This window comes from Cherax quadricarinatus, chromosome 62, assembly GCF_038502225.1.
Source record: "Cherax quadricarinatus isolate ZL_2023a chromosome 62, ASM3850222v1, whole genome shotgun sequence".
NCBI lineage: Eukaryota > Metazoa > Arthropoda > Malacostraca > Decapoda > Parastacidae > Cherax > Cherax quadricarinatus.
This window is the reverse complement of record NC_091353.1, coordinates 10,278,493-10,303,567: the sequence shown is the minus strand read 5'-3', so window position 1 is coordinate 10,303,567 and position 25,075 is coordinate 10,278,493. Positions and strand designations below refer to the sequence as shown.

At 40.9% G+C, this 25,075-nt stretch overlaps 2 protein-coding genes across 11 annotated transcripts in view; one reads left to right on the top strand and one right to left on the bottom strand.

Moving 5' to 3' along the window:
* The window catches only part of LOC138854544 (macro domain-containing protein CT2219-like), a 73,149-nt gene extending 54,209 nt beyond the window's left edge, over positions 1 to 18,940 (top strand). The window contains exons 3-4 of one of the 2 annotated variants that reach the window (XM_070098424.1): positions 1,476 to 2,002; positions 16,291 to 18,940. In XM_070098424.1, coding sequence (XP_069954525.1) covers positions 1,476 to 1,976 — 501 coding nt within the window. In that variant the 3' untranslated portion in view covers positions 1,977 to 2,002; positions 16,291 to 18,940. Of the gene's footprint in view, positions 1 to 1,475; positions 7,162 to 16,290 lie in introns of those variants that run through there. The other variant, XM_070098423.1, reaches the window with a different exon arrangement.
* Positions 18,941 to 20,063: 1,123 nt separating this feature from the next.
* The window catches only part of LOC128687090 (synaptotagmin-11), an 87,584-nt gene continuing 82,572 nt past the window's right edge, over positions 20,064 to 25,075 (bottom strand). For 8 of the 9 annotated variants that reach the window (XM_070098418.1, XM_070098416.1, XM_070098417.1 and 5 more), the window contains one exon: positions 20,064 to 22,860. In XM_070098418.1, the coding sequence (XP_069954519.1) occupies positions 22,678 to 22,860 (183 nt within the window). In that variant the 3' untranslated portion in view covers positions 20,064 to 22,677. The remainder of the gene's footprint in view (positions 22,861 to 25,075) is intronic. The other variant, XR_011393739.1, reaches the window with a different exon arrangement.

The following is a 25,075-nucleotide window of genomic DNA, read 5'->3' as shown; positions in this document are numbered from 1 at the left end:
AGGAGAGTCTTGGCCACCCAGGGTAGGAGAGTCTTGGCCACCCAGGGTAGGAGAGTCTTGGCCACCCAGGGTAGGAGAGTCTTGGCCACCCAGGGTAGGGAGTCTTGGCCACCCAGGGTAGGGAGTCTTGGCCACCCAGGGTAGGAGAGTCTTGGCCACCCAGGGTAGGGAGTCTTGGCCATCCAGGGTAGGGAGTCTTGGCCACCCAGGGTAGGAGAGTCTTGGCCACCCAGGGTAGGAGAGTCTTTGCCATCCAGGGTAGGGAGTCTTGGCCATCCAGGGTAGGGAGTCTTGGCCACCCAGGGTAGGAGAGTCTTGGCCGCCCAGGGTAGGAGAGTCTTGGCCACCCAGGGTAGGAGAGTCTTGGCCATCCAGGGTAGGGAGTCTTGGCCACCCAGGGTAGGAGAGTCTTGGTCACCCAGGGTAGGAGAGTCTTGGCCATCCAGGGTAGGGAGTCTTGGCCATCCAGGGTAGGGAGTCTTGGCCACCCAGGGTAGGAGAGTCTTTGCCACCCAGGGTAGGGAGTCTTGGCCACCCAGGGTAGGAGAGTCTTGGCCACCCAGGGTAGGGAGTCTTGGCCACCCAGGGTAGGAGAGTCTTGGCCACCCAGGGTAGGAGAGTCTTGGTCACCCAGGGTAGGAGAGTCTTGGCCACCCAGGGTAGGAGAGTCTTGGCCACCCAGGGTAGGAGAGTCTTGGCCACCCAGGGTAGGGAGTCTTGGCCACCCAGGGTAGGGAGTCTTGGCCACCCAGGGTAGGAGAGTCTTGGCCACCCAGGGTAGGGAGTCTTGGCCACCCAGGGTAGGAGAGTCTTGGCCACCCAGGGTAGGAGAGTCTTTGCCACCCAGGGTAGGAGAGTCTTGGCCACCCAGGGTAGGAGAGTCTTGGCCACCCAGGGTAGGAGAGTCTTGGCCACCCAGGGTAGGAGAGTCTTGGCCACCCAGGGTAGGAGAGTCTTGGCCACCCAGGGTAGGAGAGTCTTGGCCACCCAGGGTAGGAGAGTCTTGGCCACCCAGGGTAGGAGTGTCTTGGCCACCCAGGGTAGGAGAGTCTTGGCCACCCAGGGTAGGAGAGTCTTGGCCACCCAGGGTAGGAGAGTCTTGGCCACCCAGGGTAGGAGAGTCTTGGCTACCCAGGGTAGGAGAGTCTTGGCCACCCAGGGTAGGAGAGTCTTGGCCACCCAGGGTAGGAGAGTCTTGGCCACCCAGGGTAGGAGAGTCTTGGCCACCCAGGGTAGGAGAGTCTTGGCCTCCCCAGATAAAAACATTGTACTTTGCATTATTCTTTGCTTTTTCCGTCTAAACAAGAAATGTGTCATCCATTGTCATAATTTATGCTTTTCTTCTTTCCTCTACAGGATCCAGATTACTGTAGAATTCTTTGCAAAGTTTATTGAATGTCTCCTTAAAATTATAATAAATGAAACTGATCCGTTCATTTTAATTTAACCCAAATATCATATCAATCTTACTCAAGGTGAGCGTGTTCATCGGAGATATCACTACGCTGGAGGTGGATGCCATAGTCAATGCTGCCAATAGCTCATTGCGAGGAGGGGGTGGTGTTGACGGTGCCATACATAAGGCGGCAGGATGGACATTGCTGAACGAGTGTCAGAGTCTTGGCGGGTGCAACACTGGGGAGGCCAAGATCACTGGGGGTTATAATTTGCCTGCCCGTTATGTGATACACACCGTGGGGCCCATGGGGGAGCTGCCAGCTGTATTGGAATCTTGCTATCGGCGAGCGCTACAGTTGGCCGTGGAGAACAACCTGCGCACCATAGCCTTTCCTTGTATATCAACAGGGGTATATGGCTACCCCAATGATGCTGCTGTCAAGGTGGTGCTACCCATTGTCAGAACTATGCTGGAGGCACACCCTCGCCAGTTTGACCGCATCATTTTCTGCCTCTTTCTCAATGTCGACATCGATCTGTACCACCGCTACCTTCCGGTATTCTTCCCTTTGAAGTAATCTAACCTCGCTGCACCACCAGTCAGGTATATATACTAGACATGCATTCAAATTTTTCTGATCTATTTGTTTCTTTCTCCTTGTCTGACCTTGCACAATCTTTAATGTGACCTCTCCAAAGTCAGGATTTTGGATAATGCTGCATACTTGTAATTATGTATATTTAGATTAAGTTTCTTTTATTTTACATTGGGTTGCAGTTTGTGCATAGCATTGGTGTAGCAGTGGTGAGGTCACTTGCCCAATTGCAACTCTGGTCTCATTTAATATCTTGTCCTTTGTAAAACTTTCCTTAATAAAGAACTGTATTTTTTAGGAATGTTGAGAAATAGTGTGATACTCTTTGTCAGGAACAGGAAGCCCATACAAGAATTGAGGTCCTCCTAACCAAGGGTGTGGCCATACAAGCATTGTGTAGGTCCTCCTAACCTAGGGTGTGGCCATACAAGCATTGTGTAGGTCCTCCTAACCTAGGGTGTGGCCATACAAGCATTGTGTAGGTCCTCCTAACCTAGGGTGTGGCCATACAAGCATTGTGTAGGTCCTCCTAACCTAGGGTGTGGCCATACAAGCATTGTGTAGGTCCTAACCAAGGGTGTGGCCATAGAAGCATTGTGTAGGTTCTCCTAACCAAGGGTGTGGCTATGACCACAACCATTTATCCACTTAATTACCAGACATTATATAGCTCCACAATCATAAAGTGTCATGTAAATGATGAAGCAGTACCATGGTAGTGTACTGCTCAGGTGAAAATAATTTATTCTTTGACAAAGCTTGTGGAAAAAAAAAAAATTGTGAAAATATAATGAACCGAGTCAGGATGAGTGAAACATTATGCAGCTTCTCCTGTGGTTATTCCTTGCACAGTTTCAATTTTTCTCATGTTGAAAGAAACTGAAGATGGAAAAAGATTCAGATTTCAAGTCTAATCATAGATGTGAACTTCCTTGAAGTTTTCGTTGATGCTTCTTAAAGGTAAATATATTTAAGGAAGTGAAGTATGTACAGTATTTATTGGTGTTTGCTATGAGATTCAAGTCTGCAAGGTGATGATAATCTTTACTGAGGATGTACAGAGTTGCTCCTCCATGTCTGCAACATTCATTTTCATTTAGTGTCTGTAGAGTTGATTGTCTTTGTTGCAGACATCTAGTACTAGTCCCTAGTGAGGCCAATATACAAATAGTGTTTTCCATAGTAACAATCATAACTTGCACACGAGTTCATATAATTATGTTCACAAAAAATGCACATAACCCCTATGGGTCATACTACGCTACAAGGCATATGGGTGCTGATGTTAGGGAAAAATGTGTAGGATGGGTCACTTGCTGATGAGAACAGTCAGAATTGCTGAAATACTATATCTCAATTAAATAATTATCTTTGAGAGCATTGAAAATGGGGCTTTGAGAACATGAAGGCAGCCAGGGTGAGGCAGTTAGAATACTGAAGGAGATATTAAAATTGGATTCTACGAACCCATCATGACTCGTGAAATTGTGATAACACAACTGTAAATGCACTGGCCGGGAGTTTTAGGACTCGCTGGCCGTGGGTTCAGATCCCACCTGTTCTTGGTTTGGATTCTGTGTACTCTGATCAAGGGAACGATTGATTGAAAAGTTGCTAACTGTCCAACAGTCATAGCAACTCTCAGAGAGGTACGAGGTTTCTGTCTACAAGATCATAAAAGAATCTGTCATATTTAATCTGTATTTTGCAAATCTCTTATAAACCAAAATAACATTTTAGGTGTTTTTTTAGTTTGTATTAAGATTTTTGTGTAATAAAAATGTAGTTTTCAAAAAAGAAAAAAAAAGAAAATACGAAGCCATTAGAGACACTCGCCAAGCACCATAAGCAGTCGTTACTTCAAATTCATGATAGTTATAGTTCTTGAAGTCCAACAAAGCTAGAAGCTGCAAAAATTAAGTCTGGATAACAAATTTGGTTGCAGATTTGAGTTCATTTTGTGTTTGAGAAACTCTCTCTCTTTAATATATCCTTCAGATTTGATTAATATTGATAGTCATAAGAAATCATGGCCAAACTCAAAATAGATTTGGCTATACGGAAGCCCTCTAGCCGTAAACACAGTGGGTAATTGAATCTGTTTGCTGGCCACCCATCAGTAAAATACAGTAGTTGCACAGTTGTCTGCTAATACAGGTTTGTATGTACGACTACATTGTAGTCAGTAAAAATGCCTGTTAGTACAGTCATTTGACTGTAATGACATTACCTTTGATATCCGCTATACAGACTTGTATGTACTACTGCACAGGGTGACCCAAGAGTTTGGACATATTGGCAAAATTGCATTTTTGTTGTGATTATACAATAATTTTAATGAATAATATCTTAACATGTTGTCCACCATTAGTGATGCAAAGTTCAACAAGCTTTGCAAGATTCACATGAACACGTGGGAAAACAGAATATCAGTAATGCGTCCTGTGTGTCTCGACTTTTGTGTCACCCTGTATTGTACTCGGTAAAAATGCACTGCTAGTATAGTACTATGCCTGTAATAACATTACCTAGTTTTTCCAAAACGTTTTCAAAGCAAAACTACATAATATTAGGAAGGTGTAGTATCCACGAAGATTTATTCTGAAATTCCTTTAGATGTCCACAACGTAAATACTGTATTTGTGCATTCATGGTACAGTAGTGAGTAGTGTGAAGCAGATTCATGTCACCTTGATAAAGGAATAATCTATGGCACTGTAGTTTGCCAGAAATTGTCTCTTGTTTTGTTTAATAAGTACAGCAGCAATGGCTGACAGTCAAAGGAACACCAGTTCTGCGAGACGCACCTCTAAGCTCGCACATCTTGATTTGGAAGTTTTATGATGAGCTACCAATATACCACAGTGAACAGTTTGAACATTTATAGATATGAATAACTAGAGTGTAATAAACATTTGTCAGTGCTCAATAATAGCCCACATAGAGATAAAGTCAGAAGATTAATTGAACTTCAGCAGATAAAGAGGATTCCAGAAGGGGATTGAAATGTACAGATCAATCAACTTCCTGTATATCTGTCTCCATGTTGGTTATTATTGAAGATTTACAGCTATATATAATATTTGGTCATAAAGGTGTAGGGAGTCTTTAAAAATTTGTGCCAGTTTAAGGATATTTAATATTTTTTCTTATTCATTTCTACAAAAAATACTGCATGTATCAAATTACAGTGTATTTAAAAAATTAAAAAAAAAAAAAAAAAGGTATTCAGTACAGTATGTAAATTTGCATTATACAATACATTATAAGTAAGTAAATATTTTGATTCCCGGGTATTGTCTAAATATATGTATGAGAGTTTCTACATATACATTGTGGCTGTGATGAAAACATTAGAATTAAGGCTGTCATATTCATACATTCGAATAATATACCATAGGGTCGCATGTTTTTTATGACATCAAAATGTGGTGTAAAGCTGCTCGAACAACTCAGTGCTGTGGTGTTAATGAAGTTTTGTTGATCTTATTGGACCTGGTAAAAGTTTAATTCTCTCTATGCTGAACGTTGATTATGTTTGGTGATAATTCATTATGTATGTTGGCAGGTTATAATGTCATTTATACATTTACTTCTGTATGATTTCTTCTGTAATCCCGAGGTGGTCTTCCTTGTTCTATTGTAACAAAAAACTTGTATTTTCAACTTCTTCGGCCATTCAGAAACATTTCATTTTACAAATGAACAGTATTTATCACTTGGCTGTTGTATTAGAGAATGAAATGTTAGGTCATATAGTCATGCAAAATAGAGTGCACTTCACTCCATTATTTTAATAAATTTGAAGTTGCTGTAGGCAATATTTTTGTTGGTGAAAACAGTCTGGCAGCCAAGGTCTTTGTTTACAGTGGTGCACTAATGAGTGGGTAGAGGCGACCCCTGGCTTGTGGTTGTTCAATGTGTGTCCCTTCTCCCCTTCGTTTACATACCTCCTCTCTTTCATTTACAACCCTCCATTTACATCCTTCCTCCCCTTCATTTATAATCCTCCTCCCTTTACAACCCTCCTTCCCTTCCTTTACAACCCTCCTCCCCTTGTTTTACAACCCTCCTCCCCTTGCTTTACAACCCTCCTCCCCTTGCTTTACAACCCTCCTCCCCTTGCTTTACAACCCTCCTCCCCTTGCTTTACAACCCTCCTCTGCTTGCTTTACAACCCTCCTCCCCTTGCTTTACAACCCTCCTCCCCTTGCTTTACAACCCTCCTCCCCTTGCTTTACAACCCTCCTCCCCTTGCTTTACTACCCTCCTTCCCTTGCTTTACAACCCTCCTTCCCTTGCTTTACAACCCTCCTTCCCTTGCTTTACAACCCTCCTCCCCTTGCTTTACAACCCTCCTCCCCTTGCTTTACAACCCACCTCCCCTTGCTTTACAACCCTCCTCCGCTTGCTTTACAACCCTCCTCCCCTTGCTTTACAACCCTCCTCCCCTTGCTTTACAACCCTCCTCCCCTTGCTTTACAACCCTCCTCCCCTTGCTTTACAACCCTCCTTCCCTTGCTTTACAACCCTCCTTCCCTTGCTTTACAACCCTCCTTCCCTTGCTTTACAACCCTCCTCCCCTTGCTTTACAACCCTCCTCCCCTTGCTTTACAACCCTCCTCCCCTTGCTTTACAACCCTCCTCCCCTTGCTTTACAACCCTCCTTCCCTTCCTTTACAACCCTCCTTCCCTTGCTTTACAACCCTCCTCCCCTTGCTTTACAACCCTCCTTCCCTTCCTTTACAACCCTCCTTCCCTTGCTTTACAACCCTCCTTCCCTTGCTTTACAACCCTCCTTCCCTTCCTTTACATCCCTCCTCCCCTTCCTTTACATCCCTTCTTCCCTTCTTTCTTGACAAGATAGCTTCTTAAGCACCCAAATTTAAAGGTGTGATGTTAGTTGCTAGCAATTAAACCACCATTTAAAACACTATGCCAATAGCAAAGATCAATTTGACTCCCGCAGCGCCGTGAATCTTCACAAAGCGACCAACTCACAAGTACAGGGGTCATTTGTACTTCTGAATTTTGAAGTACTTGCTACATTCACTACATAATTATTTTTTGTTTTTTTGTTAATTTAAATAGTTTTATTTTCATGCTGCTCATTTCTAGTTAGTCTGTACTGACATTGATTTAACATCAATAAAGAATATTAAAGTGACCGTGTAAATGTCTTTTCCCCATTCCACTACATGATGTAGTATTGTATTAATATTACTTTCTGGTAGAGTAGCTTTGATTAGTACTCTAGTATAATTGTTTGTGTCATTAAAGAGAGAAATAAAGAAAGGAATAAGAAAAGCAAAAAGGGATTATGAGGCTAAGGTCACAAGGGATTCAAAGACTAACCCAAAAGGGTTCTTTCAGGTATACAGAAGTAAGATTAGGGACAAGATTGGCCCACTTAAGAGTAACTCTTGTCAGATCACTGACAGTATTAGGGATATGTGTGAAATGCTCAATACCTATTTCCTCTGTTTTCACACAGGAAAATACTTGCGATATTCCTGAAATAATAGATGATGTAGAACAGGATGATAAACTATGCACGATTGTGGTAACTAGTGACATGGTCCTCAGACAAACTAAAACCTAACAAATCCCCAGGTCCTGATGAACTGTTTGCAAGGGTGTTAAAGGAATGTAAGGAGGAACTTAGCATACCTTTGGCTAATCTTTTTAACGTATCACTACAAACTGGCATAGTGCATGATAAGCGGAAAATGGCAAATGTAATACCTATTTACAGGGCAGGTGACAGGTCCTTGGCTTCGAACTATAGACCAAGAAGCCTTACCTCCATAGTGGGAAAATTTATGGAATCAATAATTGCCGAAGCACTTCATAGCCATCTTGATAGGCACAGATTGATTAATGAATCTCAACACGGTTTTACAAATGGCGTTCCTGTCTTCGGAATTTACTAACATTTTTCACTAAAGTGTTTGAGGAGGTAGATCATGGTAATGAATATGATATTGTGTATATGGACTTCAGTAAGGCTTTCGATAGAGTTTCACATCAGAGGCTATTGAGGAAACTTAATCACACGGAATAGGAGGAGAAATTTTTTCCTGGGTAGAGGCATGGCTGACAAATGGGCAGCAGAGAGTTTGCATAAATGGGGAGAAATCAAAATGGGGGCACGTCGCAAGCGGTGTTCCTCAGGGGTCAGTGTTGGGCCCGTTGTTGTTCACAATTTACATAAACGACATAGATGAGGGAATAAATAGCGACATAAGCAAATTTGCTGATGACACCAAAATAGGCCGTCCAATTCATTCTAATGAGGACACTAGAGCACTCCAGGATGATTTGAATAGACTGATGCAGTGGTCGGAGAAGTGGCAGATGCAGTTTAATATAGACAAATGCAAAGTTCTAAATGTTGGAAAGGGAAATAACCATGCGACATATAAACTAAATAATATAGATCTTAATACTACTGATTATGCAAAGGATTTAGGAGTTCTGGTTAGCAGTAATCTAAAACCAAGACAACAGTGCATTAGTGTTCTCAATAAAGCTAACAGAATTCTTGGCTTCATATCTAGAAGTATAAATAATAGAAGTCCTCAGGTTGTTCTTCAACTCTATATATCCTTGGTTAGGCCTCATTCAGACTATGCTGCTCAGTTCTATTCACCGTATTACAGAATGGATAATAATGCTCTGGAAAACGTACAAAGGAGGATGACAAAGATGATCCCGTGTATCAGAAATCTTCCCTATAAGAATATACTGAGGGCCCTGAATCTACACTTTCTCGAAAGGCATAGAATTAGGGGGGATATGATTGAGGTGTATAAATGGAAAACAGGAATAAATAAATGGGATGTAAATAGCGTGCTGAAAATTTCCAGCCAAGACAGGACTCGCAGCAATGGTTTCAAGTTGGAAAAATTCAGATTCAGGAAGGATATAGGAAAGCACTGGTTTGGTAATAGAGTTGTGGATGAGTGGAACAAATTCCTGAGTACAGTTATTGAGGCTAAAATTTTGTGTAGTTTTAAAAATAGGTTAGATAAATACATGAGTGGGTGTGAGTTGGACCTGACTAGCTTGTGCTGCTGGGTCTGGTGCCGTGCTCCTTCTTCGAGTGGAGGTGACCAGACTGGGAGGGTCATTGGGCTAATCCGGGGAGGGGGGGGGGGCATGGACCTGCTCCGCATGGGTCAGTAGGCCTGTTGCAGTGTTCCTTCTTGTGTTCTTATTTGTGGAGCCATCATGATAGGCTTGTTAGGTCTTGTAGGAAGCATACACTTACCTGGGAAGTGTGTGCTGCCTACAGCACCTGCCCGGGAAGTGTGTGCTACCTGCAGCACCTGCCTGGGAAGTGTGTGCTGCCTGCAGCCCCTGCCCGGGAGGTGCCTGCTGCCCGCAGCCCCTGCCCGGGAGGTGCCTGCTGCCCGCAGCCCCTGCCCGGGAGGTGCCTGCTGCCCGCAGCTCCTGCCCGGGAGGTGCCTGCTGCCCGCAGCCCCTGCCCGGGAGGTGCCTGCTGCCCGCAGCCCCTGCCCGGGAGGTGCCTGCTGCCCGCAGCCCCTGCCCAGGAGGTGCTTGCTGCCCGCAGCCCCTGCCCGGGAGGTGCCTGCTGCCCGCAGCCCCTGCCCGGGAGGTGCCTGCTGCCGGCAGCACAGAAGAGGAAGATGTGCACATTGTAAGTGCAGTGTGGTCATGATCGTTGTTGCAACCCCTGAATGGGTTGCAATATATATTACATGTATATTACCTTTTCATATAATTTTATGCTGCTTATATTTGCGATAATAGCTAAATCGTGAATATATTGCTTTATATTATTATTTGATTTAGTTATGTTGTTAGGTAGGATGTAACACACATATTATGTGCTCAAAGTTCAAGTCTTGATTGTCTAACTACTGTAATTATCGCTTGTGGCTCGTTTCCCTGCCGGCTTCTCGTTGTTGCTGAGCTGCAGCTGTCCACGGAGCTATCACGTGATCGAGGGGGGGGTGTCCTCACCTCACCTGAAGTATTCAGTCTGGTCTAGACTCTCTTGGTGGTTTGACGTATTCTTGACAAGTGCCTAAATCTCCCTTACTGGCCCTTGTTGGAAGATCGTCTCTTGTCTCATTATTATTGTTAGTTCTGGAGGCTATGTTCACAGAACTTTGGATAGACTTAGTGATTTTCGACGTTGTACTGAGGTTGTGTGTCGCTTAGACACACTGAGCAACTCAGGTCCTGAGCTGTTGCTTCTGACCTAACTTGTACTGGTATCTGTGCATTGTCACAGTCTGGTATTTTCTTGTGCTGAACTTAGATTCAGTAGTATGGGAGTTTTGTGACTTTTGTGGAGGATCTGCTGATGGTCCCTACTAGCTGTCTTTATATTATCTCCTTGTTCCTGATTGTGTTGCAGTTGCTTGTTATATTGTTGTTTGGCTTATCAGTCATTTTATTGTTCAAGCAGACTGTTCTGATTGTCAGTTGGTCAAGAACTTAGTTTATGAGAGGACTTTGTCAGTCACTTGTTTAAGTCTAGTTGAGTCGTGAGACATAGCGAACTACTTAGAGCACTTACACACATACACACAAACTTACTTGTATATATTTGTAATATCTTATTAAATGTTAATGTACCAGACGGTACTTAAGAATTATAAATGTGATATGTGCTTTCAGCACAATACTACTGTACACGAGAGAAGTGATTAATATTATTTTGTTTACTGTGATTAATTTAATTCAATTTGATATACGCCTAAACAACTTAATAAATTTATTAAATTTTAATTTCTCTAGTTAGTAGCCTACCAGTTGTAATCCTGAAGCACTAATAATTCATACTGAATTCTAATGAATAATTGGACAAGGATAATGACTAATTGTTATGAAAACCCAGTAACAGGCTGGATGCTAGAAGGGTAGTCCTTTCTAGTATTCACTGGAGATCTCTAAGCTTTTAGAATCGCATTTTTTGTAACAAATGGGGGCCTGTCTGGGATGCTCTTGATCCAAGGTGTTGGAGAAATTGTCCAATTTGACATACTAGTAACTATGATCCAACACTGAGTATTTTCCTAATCTGAAGACTTTGAGCTTAGTCCTGTATAACATACTAGATGGATGTATGTACTTGACTGAGTCTCTTGATCCAAGGAGATGGAAATACTGTTTGAGCTCTAGCTCTAAGACAACTAACACTAAAATTCCTATCAGGATTATAGTTTCCCATAATCACTCTCTCGTAGTACAATTATTTTCGTGATGTATGCCAAAGTGAAACAGTTAATTGATACTCTGACTTTGTCTGCGTTGAGTACATTAAAACTTCAGACGTGTTGGCGAGTAGCCAAATATCTCGGTGTGACGTATAACAGGAATTACACCGCAGAAACTGTCAGAGCGTTAATTAAAGATATTTTGTTTCCTGCTCATTCAGAGATGTCTGATTATGATTCAGATTCAGAAAGCCTAGTGTCACAATTAGGAAGTATAACTATTTGATGACGTAGAAGAAAGAGCATCTAAGGCAGAAGTGTCTGAGCCTAGTGAACCTCTGCTTACGCCTTCCTGCCTCACTGACACAATAGTACAGAGTATAGCTGGTAGTATGACTCAGCCCCATACTAGTACAGTGTATGCTACACCTGTATCTACTTATCCTAGACTAGATCTAGACTCTCTAGGGATGGTTGGACGAGGTGCCCGACCTAAGGATCGTCCAGAAAGACATGTTAATTTCCCTACTCCTCCATTACCCACTGGTCCTATCTCTCAGGAACAGTTTGAGAGGTTTGAACGCCTCATTATGTTGCAGACTGCACAAATAGAGGCACAGAGGAAATTGAATGAAGATTTCCAGAGAGAAAATGTTCGTCTGGGAAGACAACAGACTGATAGGTCACAGGACTCATTTAATGTGCAGAAAGCTGCATCCATGGTTCCTAAGTTTTTTGAGAGTGACTTAGACACCTATTTTGATGTGTTTGAGAACCAGGCACGTGCTATGAACTGGCCACGTAAGCACTGGGCTACCTTGTTGCACACAGCTTTGACAGGAAGAGCTCAAACTTGTACTGCAGCTTTACCATTTGCCAAGTACATTAGTTATGACGCTGTCAAACGAACTATTCTAGAGACATATAACTTGTTACCTGTAAGTTATCAACGCGCATTTCGTACGTTATAAAGACGACAAGATCAAACTTGTGTAGAGTTTGCTCGTGAGAAAAAAGTTGCATTTGAGAGGTGGTGTAGGTCTGCCAAGTGTACCAACTACGACAGCCTTGTTCAGTTGTTACTACATGAAGAGTTTAACAACTGTATGTCTGCTGACATACAAGAATATCTGATCGATCATACTACCTCGGATATTCTGGAAACTGCAGCATTAGCAGACAATTACGAGATTTCTCACAAACTTGTATGTACTAAAACACAAAGAAACAAGGTAACTAAAAATTGTCCTAGAAGTTGGCATCCTGAATCAGCTGCTCAGTGCCGGCCTGCTGTACCTGCTACTGTAACTTCTCATACCTTTACCAGGAAAACTCTCAATCCTGAATCTGTCTCTGTGGCTAGACAGAAATCTGATATCGAGAAGAAGAAAGTTAAATGTACCTATTGTAACAGAAAAGGACATGCTAGAGAGTATTGCTATAAGTTAGAAAGAGATACGAGAAGCAGTCATGCGGCTGGCGCCCCCACACAAGTCGTATCCTCTTCAGAGCAACAAAGGCACCAAAATCCTAGTAATACCTCTGATCCTACTGTTTTAGATAATATTACTCAGGACAGATGACTAGCGTCAGAAAGTGCATCTGATGAAAAGATTTGTTCAGCGATGAGTCCTTACTTTTCGAGAGGTAAAGTAGGATTTGACGAATCACATCTAACTGAGATAATTACTTTCAGAGACACTGGCAGTTATCTCACCTTATTAAGAAAAGATGTAGTGATCATAACTGACGATACCTATACCAAGATAGATGTATTGTTAGAAGCCTATGGTGGTGCTGTTATAAAAGTACCTCTTCACAAAATATACATTGAAACAAGCTATTATACTGGTTATATTTCAGTGAGTATATCCAGTGGTGTATTTCCCATCAGGTCAGTGGACTTGTTGATAGGGAACGATATCCTTCATGCTGGTATATATAAAGAACCACTTGTGATTGATAATAACACTGATGATAATTATGCCATTGAAGCTTGTAGAGAGAAGCCTATTTTATTTCCTCTCAGCGCAATTACTAGAGCTATGTCAAAGATACAACAACCATCCTTGTCTCCTGTTGTGTTAGTGGATGACAATGATTTGGGCTTGAATATGTTGTTCAGAGACGCTCTGTGCCCAGGATCATTACCCCCAACTCCCCCGTGTCTTCAACCTAGTCAGGACACTACTGACGTTAAATTTCTAACTCATGATAATTTAATCAAGGATCAGTTTGTTGATCAGTCACTGGAAAGACTGAGAGATATAGCAGTTACTGAGAGTGAAGCAAAGGATCTCGATAATTGTTACTATTATAGTAACAGGGTACTGATGGAGAAAAATACATGTAAGTTGTCAGCTGATGGTGTTTCCACCACAGTCAAGTATCTCGTAGTGTTACCAGTTACATTTCGTGAACAAGCCATTGATTTTGCTCACAATAGTCCCATAGGAGGACATTTGGGTGTCAAGAAGACACTCGGTAAACTGGCAAAACCTTTTACTTGGCCAAAAATGAAGGAAACAGTAGCTGATCATGTGCGACGTTGCCATGTGTGTCAAGTGACAGGCAAGCCAGCACACACTCCTCCACCTGCACCTCTCATTCCTATCACCGTGGGTGGTGAACCATTCTCACATCTTATAATTGATTGTGTTGGTCCTTTGCCTAGAACCAAACTAGGAAACCAATACTTATTTACTATTATGGACGCTGCAACATGCTATCCCGAAGCTATTCCTATGAGAAAAATTAATGCTCGTGCTATTGTGAGAGCGCTGATGAAATTTTTCTCCCAGGTTGGATTGCCACGAGAGATACAATCAGATCAGGGATCTAATTTCACTTCTAAGATCTTTCGAGAAGCATTATCCCACCTAGGAATAAAGTCTGTACTTTCAACCAGTTATCATCCACAGTCACAAGGTGCTCTAGAGAGATTTCATCAGACACTGAAGTCCATGATGAGAGCTTATTGTGAACATTTTTCTAGAGACTGGGATGAGGGTATACCTTTTCTTCTGTTCGCTATGAGAAAAAGTGAGCAAGAAAGTCTCGGGTTTAGTCCGTTTGAATTAATATTCGGACACCAAGTGCATGGTCCTCTCGCAGTGTTAAAAGACGTGTGGACAGGAAAATCAAATCCATCATTGAGCACATCACCTTCATTAATGCAGCAACATTTGACAGCCGCTAGAGAGCTATCTTCGAAAAACCTAGTTTCAGCCCAAGCTAGAATGAAGCAACATTATGACAAGTGTGCTGTCTCTCGTTCTTTTAAAGCAGGAGATAAGGTGATGGCTCGGAAATTAGTACCAGGTCATGCTCTACAAGCCAGGTATGATGGTCCCCTGGAAGTAGTGAAAAGGCTTAGCGACGTAAATTATTTGGTACGTACGCCTGGGAAAATGAAATCTAATCATGTGTACCATGTTAACCAGCTTAAGACATACTACACTAGTCCTCTACCTACTACATCTATTCTTCCTAGGACAGAGGAAGAAAACGTCAGTCTACCTGACATCTCTAGAAAATTCAGTGACTACAATCACTAGACAATTTTCTTAGTAATCTTGGGATTGATAAAGCTGGTGATATTAAAAACATGATTTTGCATTTCCCTGAATTGTTCGGTGATGTTCCTAAACGTTGTACTCTGGGTGTACATGACGTTGATGTACAGGGAGCATCACCCATTAAGCAATCACCATATAGAATGAGTCCAACGAAGCATAAAGCATTGAGAGAAGAGGTTGATTTTCTGTTATCTCATGGACTTATTGAATGCAGTTAAAGTCCATGGGCATCTCCCTGTATTTTAGTGCCTAAACCTGATGGTAGTTTCAGGATGTGCACTGATTACAGGAAAGTGAACTCTGTCACCTTGCCTGATGGTTATCCTCTACCTCGCATTGACGACCTTATTGACCGTGTGTCAGGAGCCCAGTTTGTCAGTCGTTTAGATCTCTTACGAGACTATTATCAAGTCCCGCTTACTGAACGTGCTCAAGAAATATCTGCTTTTACTGTTCAAGATGGATTGTTTAACTACCTCGTCACCCCCTTCGGCCTATGTAATGCGGCTTCTTCATTCCAACGTATAATGAACGAGTTGACCCACAACTTAGAGGGAGTAGAAGCCTACCTTGACGACTTAGTGGTGTACAGTGACGAGTGGGAACAGCACTTGACACATCTCAGAGCATTGTTTGAGAGACTGGCGCACTACAACTTCACTGTTAACTTAGCTAAATGTAGTTTTGGTCAAGCCAAGATTACCTATCTAGGCTTTTGTATCGGCCAAGGTGAGGTTGCTCCTATTGAGGCTAAGGTTCGTGCAATTTCTGAATTTGCAGTGCCACAGAATAGGAAGGGAGTACAGAGATTCCTGGGTATGGCAGGATATTATTGCAGGTTCTGTCCAAACTTTTCTCAGATTGCAGCTCCTCTCACTGAGCTTACTAGTAGCAAAGTTCAGTTCATCTGGACTAGAGATTGTTCAGACTCGTTCAAAAGGTTGAAGCGCTTGCTATCCTCTGCTCCTGTGTTGAAAAGTCCTAATTTCAATCTTCCATTCTTTTTACATATAGATGCGAGTGGTTATGCAGTGGGTGCTGTGCTACTCCAACAGTCAACATCCACTGACATTCTCCATCCTATATGTTACTATTCATCTAAGCTTAAACGACACCAGAAAAATTATGCCACTATTGAGAAAGAGGCTCTAGCTCTTGTGGTGTCTTTGGAACATTTTGACGTGTATTTGGGCACTTCCCCATTTAAAATTAACGTTTTTTCAGACCACAATCCACTCACCTACATAAACACTATGAAGAGTAAAAATGCTAGGATCATGAGGTGGGCTCTCAGAATCCAACCTTATTCTATTAGTATAAAGCACATAAGTGGTCATTGTAATGTAATTGCTGATGCTCTGTCACATCCTTAATAATTATCAGTTACATTAAATTAACGTAATTTTAATACCCAAATACCTTTTGTTACTTGCTATGTCAAATTCAGTAGAGTAACTTAATCCCTCCAGCCCATATTAACTATGTATACTCATGTCATGTCTAATTATGTTATTTATATATTTACAGTAGTGATGATATGTGTGTGAGGAGGAGACAGAAGCTGAGTGTTGAGTGGATAGTGTGGTGTGGGCGATGTACTGCGTGACGGAACACTGTCCTGCCGCAGAACCCCCCCTCACTACACACCATTAGCTGTTTCATACTCAGATGTCCATACTACATAGCATTCCACAGCCACTACTTAAGAGTGGAATGCAGTCTCCTCTACTATGATCGAGCCTCAACCTGCCATGCTTGTCTACGCTATCCTGTCTCTACACTGATGTACATAACCACGAGAATGCAGAGATACGATACTGTGTACTGCCCTAGTACTAGGGGCATAACTTATAGTGAAACAGACACTGTTAAATTATAGAAGTGCTTGGCATTAGAATGACTCTGAATAATGTTTATATTATATTGTTAGTAAAGTAACCTGAGTAATCAGTAATAATGTGAAAGACATTAATACAACTCCTAGTGCGACCGTTTGTCGTGTTGGGGGGGTGTTGCAACCCCTGAATGGGTTGCAATATATATTATGTATATATATTACATGTATATTACCTTTTCATATAATTTTATACTGCTTATATTTGCGATAATAGCTAAGTCATGAATATATTGCTTTATATTATTATTTGACTTAGTTATGTTGTTAGGTAGGATGTAACACATATATTATGTGCTCAAAGTTCAAGTCTTGATTGTCTAACTACTGTAATTATCGCTTGTGGCTCGTTTCCCTGCTGGCTTCTCGTTGTTGCTGAGCTGCAGCTGTCCACGGAGCTATCACGTGATCGAGGGGGGGGTGTCCTCACCTCGCCTGAAGTATTCAGTCTGGTCTAGACTCTCTTGGTGGTTTGACGTATTCTTGACAAGTGCCTAAATCTCCCTTATTGGCCCTTGTTGGAAGATCGTCTCTTGTCTCATTATTATTGTTAGTTCTGGAGACTCTGTTCACAGAACTTTGGATAGACTTAGTGATTTTCGACGTTGTACTGAGGTTGTGTGTCGCTTAGACACTCTGAGCAACTCAGGTCCTGAGCTGTTGCTTCTGACCTAACTTGTACTGGTATCTGTGCATTGTCACAGTCGGGTATTTTCTTATGCTGAACTTAGATTCAGTAGTATGGGAGTTTTGTGACTTTCGTGGAGGATCTGCTGATGGTCCCTACTAGCTGTCTTTATATTATCTCCTTGTTCCTGATTGTGTTGCAGTTGCTTGTTATATTGTTGTTTGGCTTATCAGTCGTTTTATTGTTCAAGCAGACTGTTCTGATTGCCATTTGGTCAAGAACTTAGTTTGAGAGGACTTTGTCAGTCACTTGTTTAAGTCTAGTAGAGTCGTGAGACATAGCGAACTACTTAGAGCACTTACACACACACACACACAAACTTACTTGTACATATTTGTAATATCTTATTAAATGTTAACCCTTTCAGGGTCCGTCCCGTAGATCTACAGCTTTACGTTCAGGGTCCAAACCGTAGATCTACGCCATGAGCTCAGCTCACTCTGATAAACTGTGAGTGGTACATTTGGGCCTAGATATGAGAGAATACATCTATGTGATATGTGTGCACCACATAAAACAGATCCTGCAGCACACTGTGTATAATGAGAGAAAAAAAATGAAATCATGATTTTTCGATTAAAACAGCAACTTTGCAGTGTTTTTTCGTATGTTTTTTATAGTTGTATTTGCGATTTCTTGGTCTCATTTGATAGAATGGAAGACATATTACAGAAATAGAGATGATTTTGATTGGTTTTAGCACTGGAAATGGCTTGAAACTGAGCTCAAAGTAGCAGAAATGTTAAATTTTTGCCGATATTCAAGAGTAAACAAACGACCTCACACGTCTAATACACGTCAGCTGGTGGGTCTAATATACATTCACAAATATGGTGATGATATTTATACAATTATTACAGTATTACATAACAGTAAATCTTCTATTTTTTGGTGTGAATAAAAATTCATTATGTGAATAAAAAATCAAAATGGAATTTATTTGTAAAGCCTCAAAACATAACTAATGAACAGAGGAAATGTTAGTTTAGTGCCAGGAATGCCTACATTGTTCATTCTGGACCCTATTTTGAAATTGGAATATTTTGAACTTTGTGTTAAATTGGCCAAATTAACAATTTCCGATCGCTTTATTTTGTAGTTGAAACAGTTGACTTGGCGATTTCTTGTGCTCAATCGATAGAATAGAAGTAATACTAGTGAAATAGCTAAGAATTTGGTTGATTGGAATAATGGAATTGGCCTAAAATGGGAGTCGAAGTCGGCAAAATCGCCGATTCGTAAATATCGCTGACACATCAATATTCGCGAGAGCATAATTTCGTCAATTTTCCACCAAATTTCGTACTTTTTGTTTTATTACCTTCACAAAAAGATTCTCTACAATTTCATAAGAAAAAATAACAAATTTTTTTTTTTTAAATTCTTGGACACTGGTGCGTGACTCCAGATTTGGGCCTTGGACCCTGAAAGGGTTAATGTACCAGACGGTACTTAAGAATTATAAATGTGATATGTGCTTTCAGCACAATACTACTGTACACGAGAGAAGTGATTAATATTATTTTGATTACTGTGATTAATTTAATTCAATTTGATATACGCCTAGACAACTTAATAAATTTATTAAATTTTAATTTCTTTAGTTAGTAGCCTACCAGTTGTAATCCTGAAGCACTAATAATTCATACTGAATTCTAATGAATAATTGGACAAGGATAATGACTAATTGTTATGAAAACCCAGTAACAGGCTGGATGCTAGAAGGGTAGTCCTTTCTAGTATTCACTGGAGATCTCTAAGCTTTTAGAATCGCGTTTTTTGTAACAATCGTGGAGAGATCTACATATGCATGACAAACAAGAAGCTGCATTTTATCATAATAGTTGAAGAATTAAACATGTGCAACATCGGGGTTTCTTTATTTGTAGACGTTTTGCCATCCAGTTTCTTTATCAATACAAATTCAAGGACATGCTGTAGAACTATAACGTATACAAAAGATGAGGTAATCAGTCCCCTAGTCTTGGAGTTGAAGAGTACTATAGTCTTCAGAAATCTTCTAGGTATTGTATACCATTCAAGTGTATGTTAATATTTGTAGTGATTTTGAAACTTCCCTTGTTTTGACAGTTGTAGTTTTGGAATAGACTTGAGTGGAAGTTATGTAAGTGTTGTAAACTGTGCAACTTCTTGAAAGGTAAGGAACCTTGATGCCATGCAAAGATGAGATACATCTAATGGAAATCAAGGACTCCAATGAAAATAAGTCACTTAGTCTGACTGTTTTGGGTTAACCTATGTAATTTATACACTTTAAACTATGTATGATAATTGTACTTGTGTGTATCTGTACTTCAATAAACTTAGGATCCATCAACTAAGTGCCCATCATACTTTTTATGGTTTAAAGAAGAGAATATTTTTTTTGTTTATCAGTTTTGGTGCTGATGAAGGGCTTTTGATCCAAAGACTTAATTACCCTCATCTTCATCAAATCACCAAAGTCCAAGATTTATTTCCACGTAATACAATGTTTGTATCGAGATGGGTGATATATGGTTGTGCATGCAGAAAGCCCTTGGTTATGACCAGTCCCCTGCAGCATGGTCATGGCCCAGTCCGTGAGGGTGTTGACCCATGGAACACCCAGGTAAACTTTCCCCACCACCCCTCCCCTCACTTTACATCCCCAGTTTTCAACATTTTTTACTTGTCACAAGAATGTTTCAAAAGGAAATATACTTTTAAATTAATAAATAACAATATTTCTTTATTAGAAAGATTACAGGAAGTTATTAATATTAGTCACAAAAAAGTTCCAAACCCTGACTGTGTAATTTTGTGGTGAAAGTCTAGAAAGGAATATGAAAATGGACAAAGACTAACGTGTATTAAAACGCTACCCTTCAAGGAGTGTCCTTTCAATCTGTTCATGGCTCCTGATCCAAGGAATTGGAACCACCTTCCCTTTGAATTAAACCTGATTGGCCTGGTCACAGCACGTGGTTGTGCCCTGGTCACAGCACGTGGTTGTGCCCTGGTCACAGCACGTGGTTGTGACCTGGTCACAGCACATGGTTGTGCCCTGGTCACAGCACGTGGTTGTGGCCTGGTCACAGCACGTGGTTGTGCCCTGGTCACAGCACGTGGTTGTGCCCTGGTCAGAGCACCTGGTTATGCCCTGATCATAGCACCTGGTTGTGCCCTGGTCACAGCACCTGGTGTGACCTGTGTAGCTCTTCTCCATTAAAATAAGAAGAATACACAGATAACTTGCATACAGGATACTGAAACTTATGACGATATTTTGGTCTGACTTGGACCATAACAAGTAACACAACTTGGACCAAGTCGGACCGAAATAACGTCGTAAGTTTCTCTCTCCTACGTGTAGGTTGTGTGTGTACACCCTCTCCTCGCTTAACAACAGAGTTCCGTTCCTAAGACCATGTTGGTAAACGAATTCATGGCTAAGTGTGGAGCATACTATAATGGTAGTGGGTTTGTGTCAGCCATTTTTGATAGTTTTAATGTCACCTTTGCACTATTTATAACATTTCTGGTATATTCTTAAATGCTTGTACAGTAATGTACTGTATATTGTAATAAACAGAACAGAGGAAATATGCTCTAATATACATTTAGGTACAAATACTGGTCAGAGAGCCTGTCGTAAGTCCGATGTGTCGGTAAACGAGTACGTTGCTGAGTGAGGAGAGGCTGTATTGTTCCAGTCACAGTATTGTCTTTATAGTCTTCATAATATAACCATGAATATTGTAGTCAGTGCTCTTATGAAGCTCCTTTATACACCAATAATGCAATTGTTTTGTAAACACGACTGAAAAAATGCAGCCAAGAATTGAATAAAGGACGGGAATGCTTTCCCAGCATGTGCTATTCAATTTTTATGCATTCTTTCAATAGCATTTAAGTAAAATTACAGACAGTATATCGTTACAGTCGGCTGTTCAGCTGACTGTAACAATATACGTTAATTTTATAATCATAACTAACCTCTAAACCCATAAGATCATACAGCACTTCTTAATGATGTGCAGCCAGATTTGTGTCTTAAACCAATGTGTAAAACATAAACTGTGCTAACCTAAAAATTTTGACCAAAAATCCATTATTTTGAGTCAAAGTACATACTTAATTTCTTAGTGTTTATTGTTCTTATCCTTTTAACTTTTATCTAGCGAGAAAAAGGTGTTAACCCTGGGACATATACAGTAACATAGCTTGTAAATTATCAAAGTTCACAATGTCGTGAGTTTTCAACACTTGAGCTTAGAAATTGGAGCCACCCCTCCCCTTTCTCAGATCAAATATGATTACCATCCATTCCTTACGTGGTATGTGACCTCAAGTTTGGTATTTTCCCATCAGTGTAATAATAATAATGGTATGTAATAGTTTGTAATTTAAGTTCACTATACCATAATTATTCAACATTTGATGTTTTGTAAACTGTATACTTGTCTCTCGGATAACCTTGGTGCTGTTTTTTTTGTCCAGAGGATGTCTGACATTGGATGACTTCAGCAGCGGATTACACCAGTGTCATCAATATTGCACAAATAACCTGCACATAGAGAGAAGTTCATGATGTTTGTCTTATTTGGTCCATTTACAAAGGCACACTAACACAAGAGAGAGCAAGCCAGTATATATAGGAGGTCTGGATAGGGATGGGACCATGAGAGGAAGGAAAAGTAGTAGTGGCAGTGGTAAGGCTGGTAGTAGTAGTAGTAGTAGTAGTAGTAGTAGTAGCAGTAGTGGTGGTGGTGGTGGTGGTAGTAGTAGTAGTGGTGGTAGAAAGTAGAGAGAGTAGTTTTAGTGGGACAAGAAATAGAAGGGGGAGTGAAGGGTGTAGGGAGACAAGAGTAATGGTAATGGCAAAAGTAATATTAACCCTTAAACTGTCCAAACGTAGATCTGCGTTCACGTGCATAGCGCTCCGACCTTGATTTTCCCCATTTGAAAGCATGTAAAAAAAAGTAGATCTATGTTCGGAGCCCTCCGCACATGGATGTACATCTACGTTCGGAGCCCTCCGCACGTGGATGTAGATCTACGTTCGGAGCCCTCCGCACGTGGATGTAGATCTACGTTCGGAGCCCTCCGCACGTGGACGTAGATCTACGTTTGGACAGTTTAAGGGTTAATGGTAGTAGTGGGGTCATTCATAGGACAAGAGAGAGGGCATTGCAGGAGAGCTTCTCTTTCTTTGTGCAGGTTATTTGTGTATTGTTCCAGTCACGGTATTGTGCCATTTTGTTCATCAATATTGGTTAATATTGCAGATGACATTTCTAGAAAGATTTCTTGGATGACTTGGGCTGCATGAGATAGACTGGTAATGGTGTCAGTTGTGAAGGATGATAGGATGCCAACGTGTCACTTCTTGATCCATGGCATTGATGATGTCCTGCCAGTGTTGTGACCCACTGGGGGTGGTGTCCAAGCCCAAGAAGGAGTGGCCCAGGATGATCGTTTTCTTCAGCCTACCCAGGCGGACCAGCTTCATCTCGACCCAGTGCTCGCTCACCTGTGTCACATACCAGGAGAGCAAGGCAGGAAATGACTAATAGTAACAGTAACAGCAATTATGGTAAAAACGAACCGTACCCTTAAAGGAGGAGTGCTCTGATACGAGTAGACGAATTTTGATGCAAGGAGTTGGAACTGCCCTCTCTCTTCTGATTAAATCTGATTACCTTCCATACCCCATTCTCTGTATGACCTCCACAGATTTAAATCAGAATTATGTGTAATAATAATAGTTATAATAGTTGTAATAATTATAATAATGGTTATACATTCTCTTATGGATACACTTGCCCCAACACTCAGATTTACAGTACGGTATATACATAAATAAGAATTTTTTCTTAACATGTCAGCCATTTCCCACCGAGGCAGAGTGACCCAAAGAGAAAGAAAAAAAATAAACAAGATTAGATCATTATACAGTAGGGCCCCGCTTTACGACGTTTCGTTTTACAGCGTTCCGCTAATATGGTCATTTCAAATTATGACCGAAACTCTCTATACAGCTCCCCCCACCTGACTTTCTAATACGATCACCGTACCCCACCCAGTTTGTTTACATTCTATATGAGATCCGTAAGCACTAAATCTCTCCATTATGTCTGGAAACTCCAAAATTTCAGATGTTTTTAAAATTTATTTCATATTTCATATATATATATATATATATATATATATATATATATATATATATATATATATATATGTATGTATATATATATGTATGTATATATATATATACACCTACCATCCGACTTACGACCGAGTTCGGTTCCGAGAAACCGGTCGTAAGTTGAACTTTACTACTGAATATCAAAATATCATTTTTGTAATGACTATTTTATTGTTTTATTTTGGTATTTCATGTTTTACTTTACTTTTTATGCTGTTAGTACTGTATTTTATACTGTAAGGTTTAGGATAAACACTGTGTACAGCACAAACACTTGTTTATTTCCCAGAAATTTGGCATAAAAAAGCACGGTCGCAAGTCGAGCAGGTCGTAAGTCGGATGGTAGGTGTATATATATATTTTTTTTCCAACAAGTCGGCCGTCTCCCACCGAGGCAGGGCGACCCAAAGAGGAAGAAAATCCCCAAAAAGAAAATATTTTCATCATTCAACACTTTCACCTCGCTCACACAATCACTGTTTTTGCAGAGGTGCTCAGAATACAACAGTTTAGAAGTATATACATATAAAAATATACAATATATCTCTCCAAACTGTCAATATCCCAAACCCCTCCTTTATAGTGCAGGCACTGTACATCCCATTTCCAGGACTCAAGACCGGTTATATAAAATAACCGGTTTCCCTGAATCCCTTCACTAAATATTACCATGCTCACACTCCAACCATTTGTCTCCATTCACTCCTATATAACACGCTCACGCATGCTTGCTGGAAGTCCAAACCCCTCGCCCACAAAACCTCCTTAACCCCCTCCCTCCAACCTTTTCGAGGACGACCCCTACCCTGCCTTCCTTCTCCTACAGATTTATATGCTCTCCATGTCATTCTACTTTGATCCATTCTCTCTAAATGACCAAACCACCTCAACAAACCCTCTTCAGTCCTCTGACTAATACTATTAACTCCACACCTCCTAATTTCCACACTCTGAATTTTCTGCACAATATTTACACCACACATTGCCCTTAGACAGGACATTTCCACTGCCTCCAACTGCCTCCTCGCTGCAGCATTTACAACCCAAGCTTCACACCCATATAAGAGTGTTGGTACTACTATACTTTCATACATTCCCTTCTTTCCCTCCATAGATAACATTTTTTGCCTCCACATATACCTCAATGCACCACTCACCTTTTTTCCTTCATCAATTCTATGATTAACCTCATCCTTCATAAATCCATCCGCTGACATGTCATCTCCCAAACATCTGAAAACATTCACTTCTTCCATATTCCTCCTCCCCAATTTGATATCCAATTTTTCTTTATCTAAATCATTTGATATTCTCATCACCTTACTCTTTTCTATGTTCACTTTCAACTTTCTACCTTTACACACATTCCCAAATTCGTCCACTAACCTTCGCAATTTTTCTTTAGAATCTCCCATAAGCACAGTATCATCAGCAAAAAGTAGCTGTGTCACTTCCCATTTTGTATTTAATTCCCCATAATTTAATCCCACCCCTCTCCCGAACACCCTAGCATTTACTTCTTTTACAACCCCATCTATAA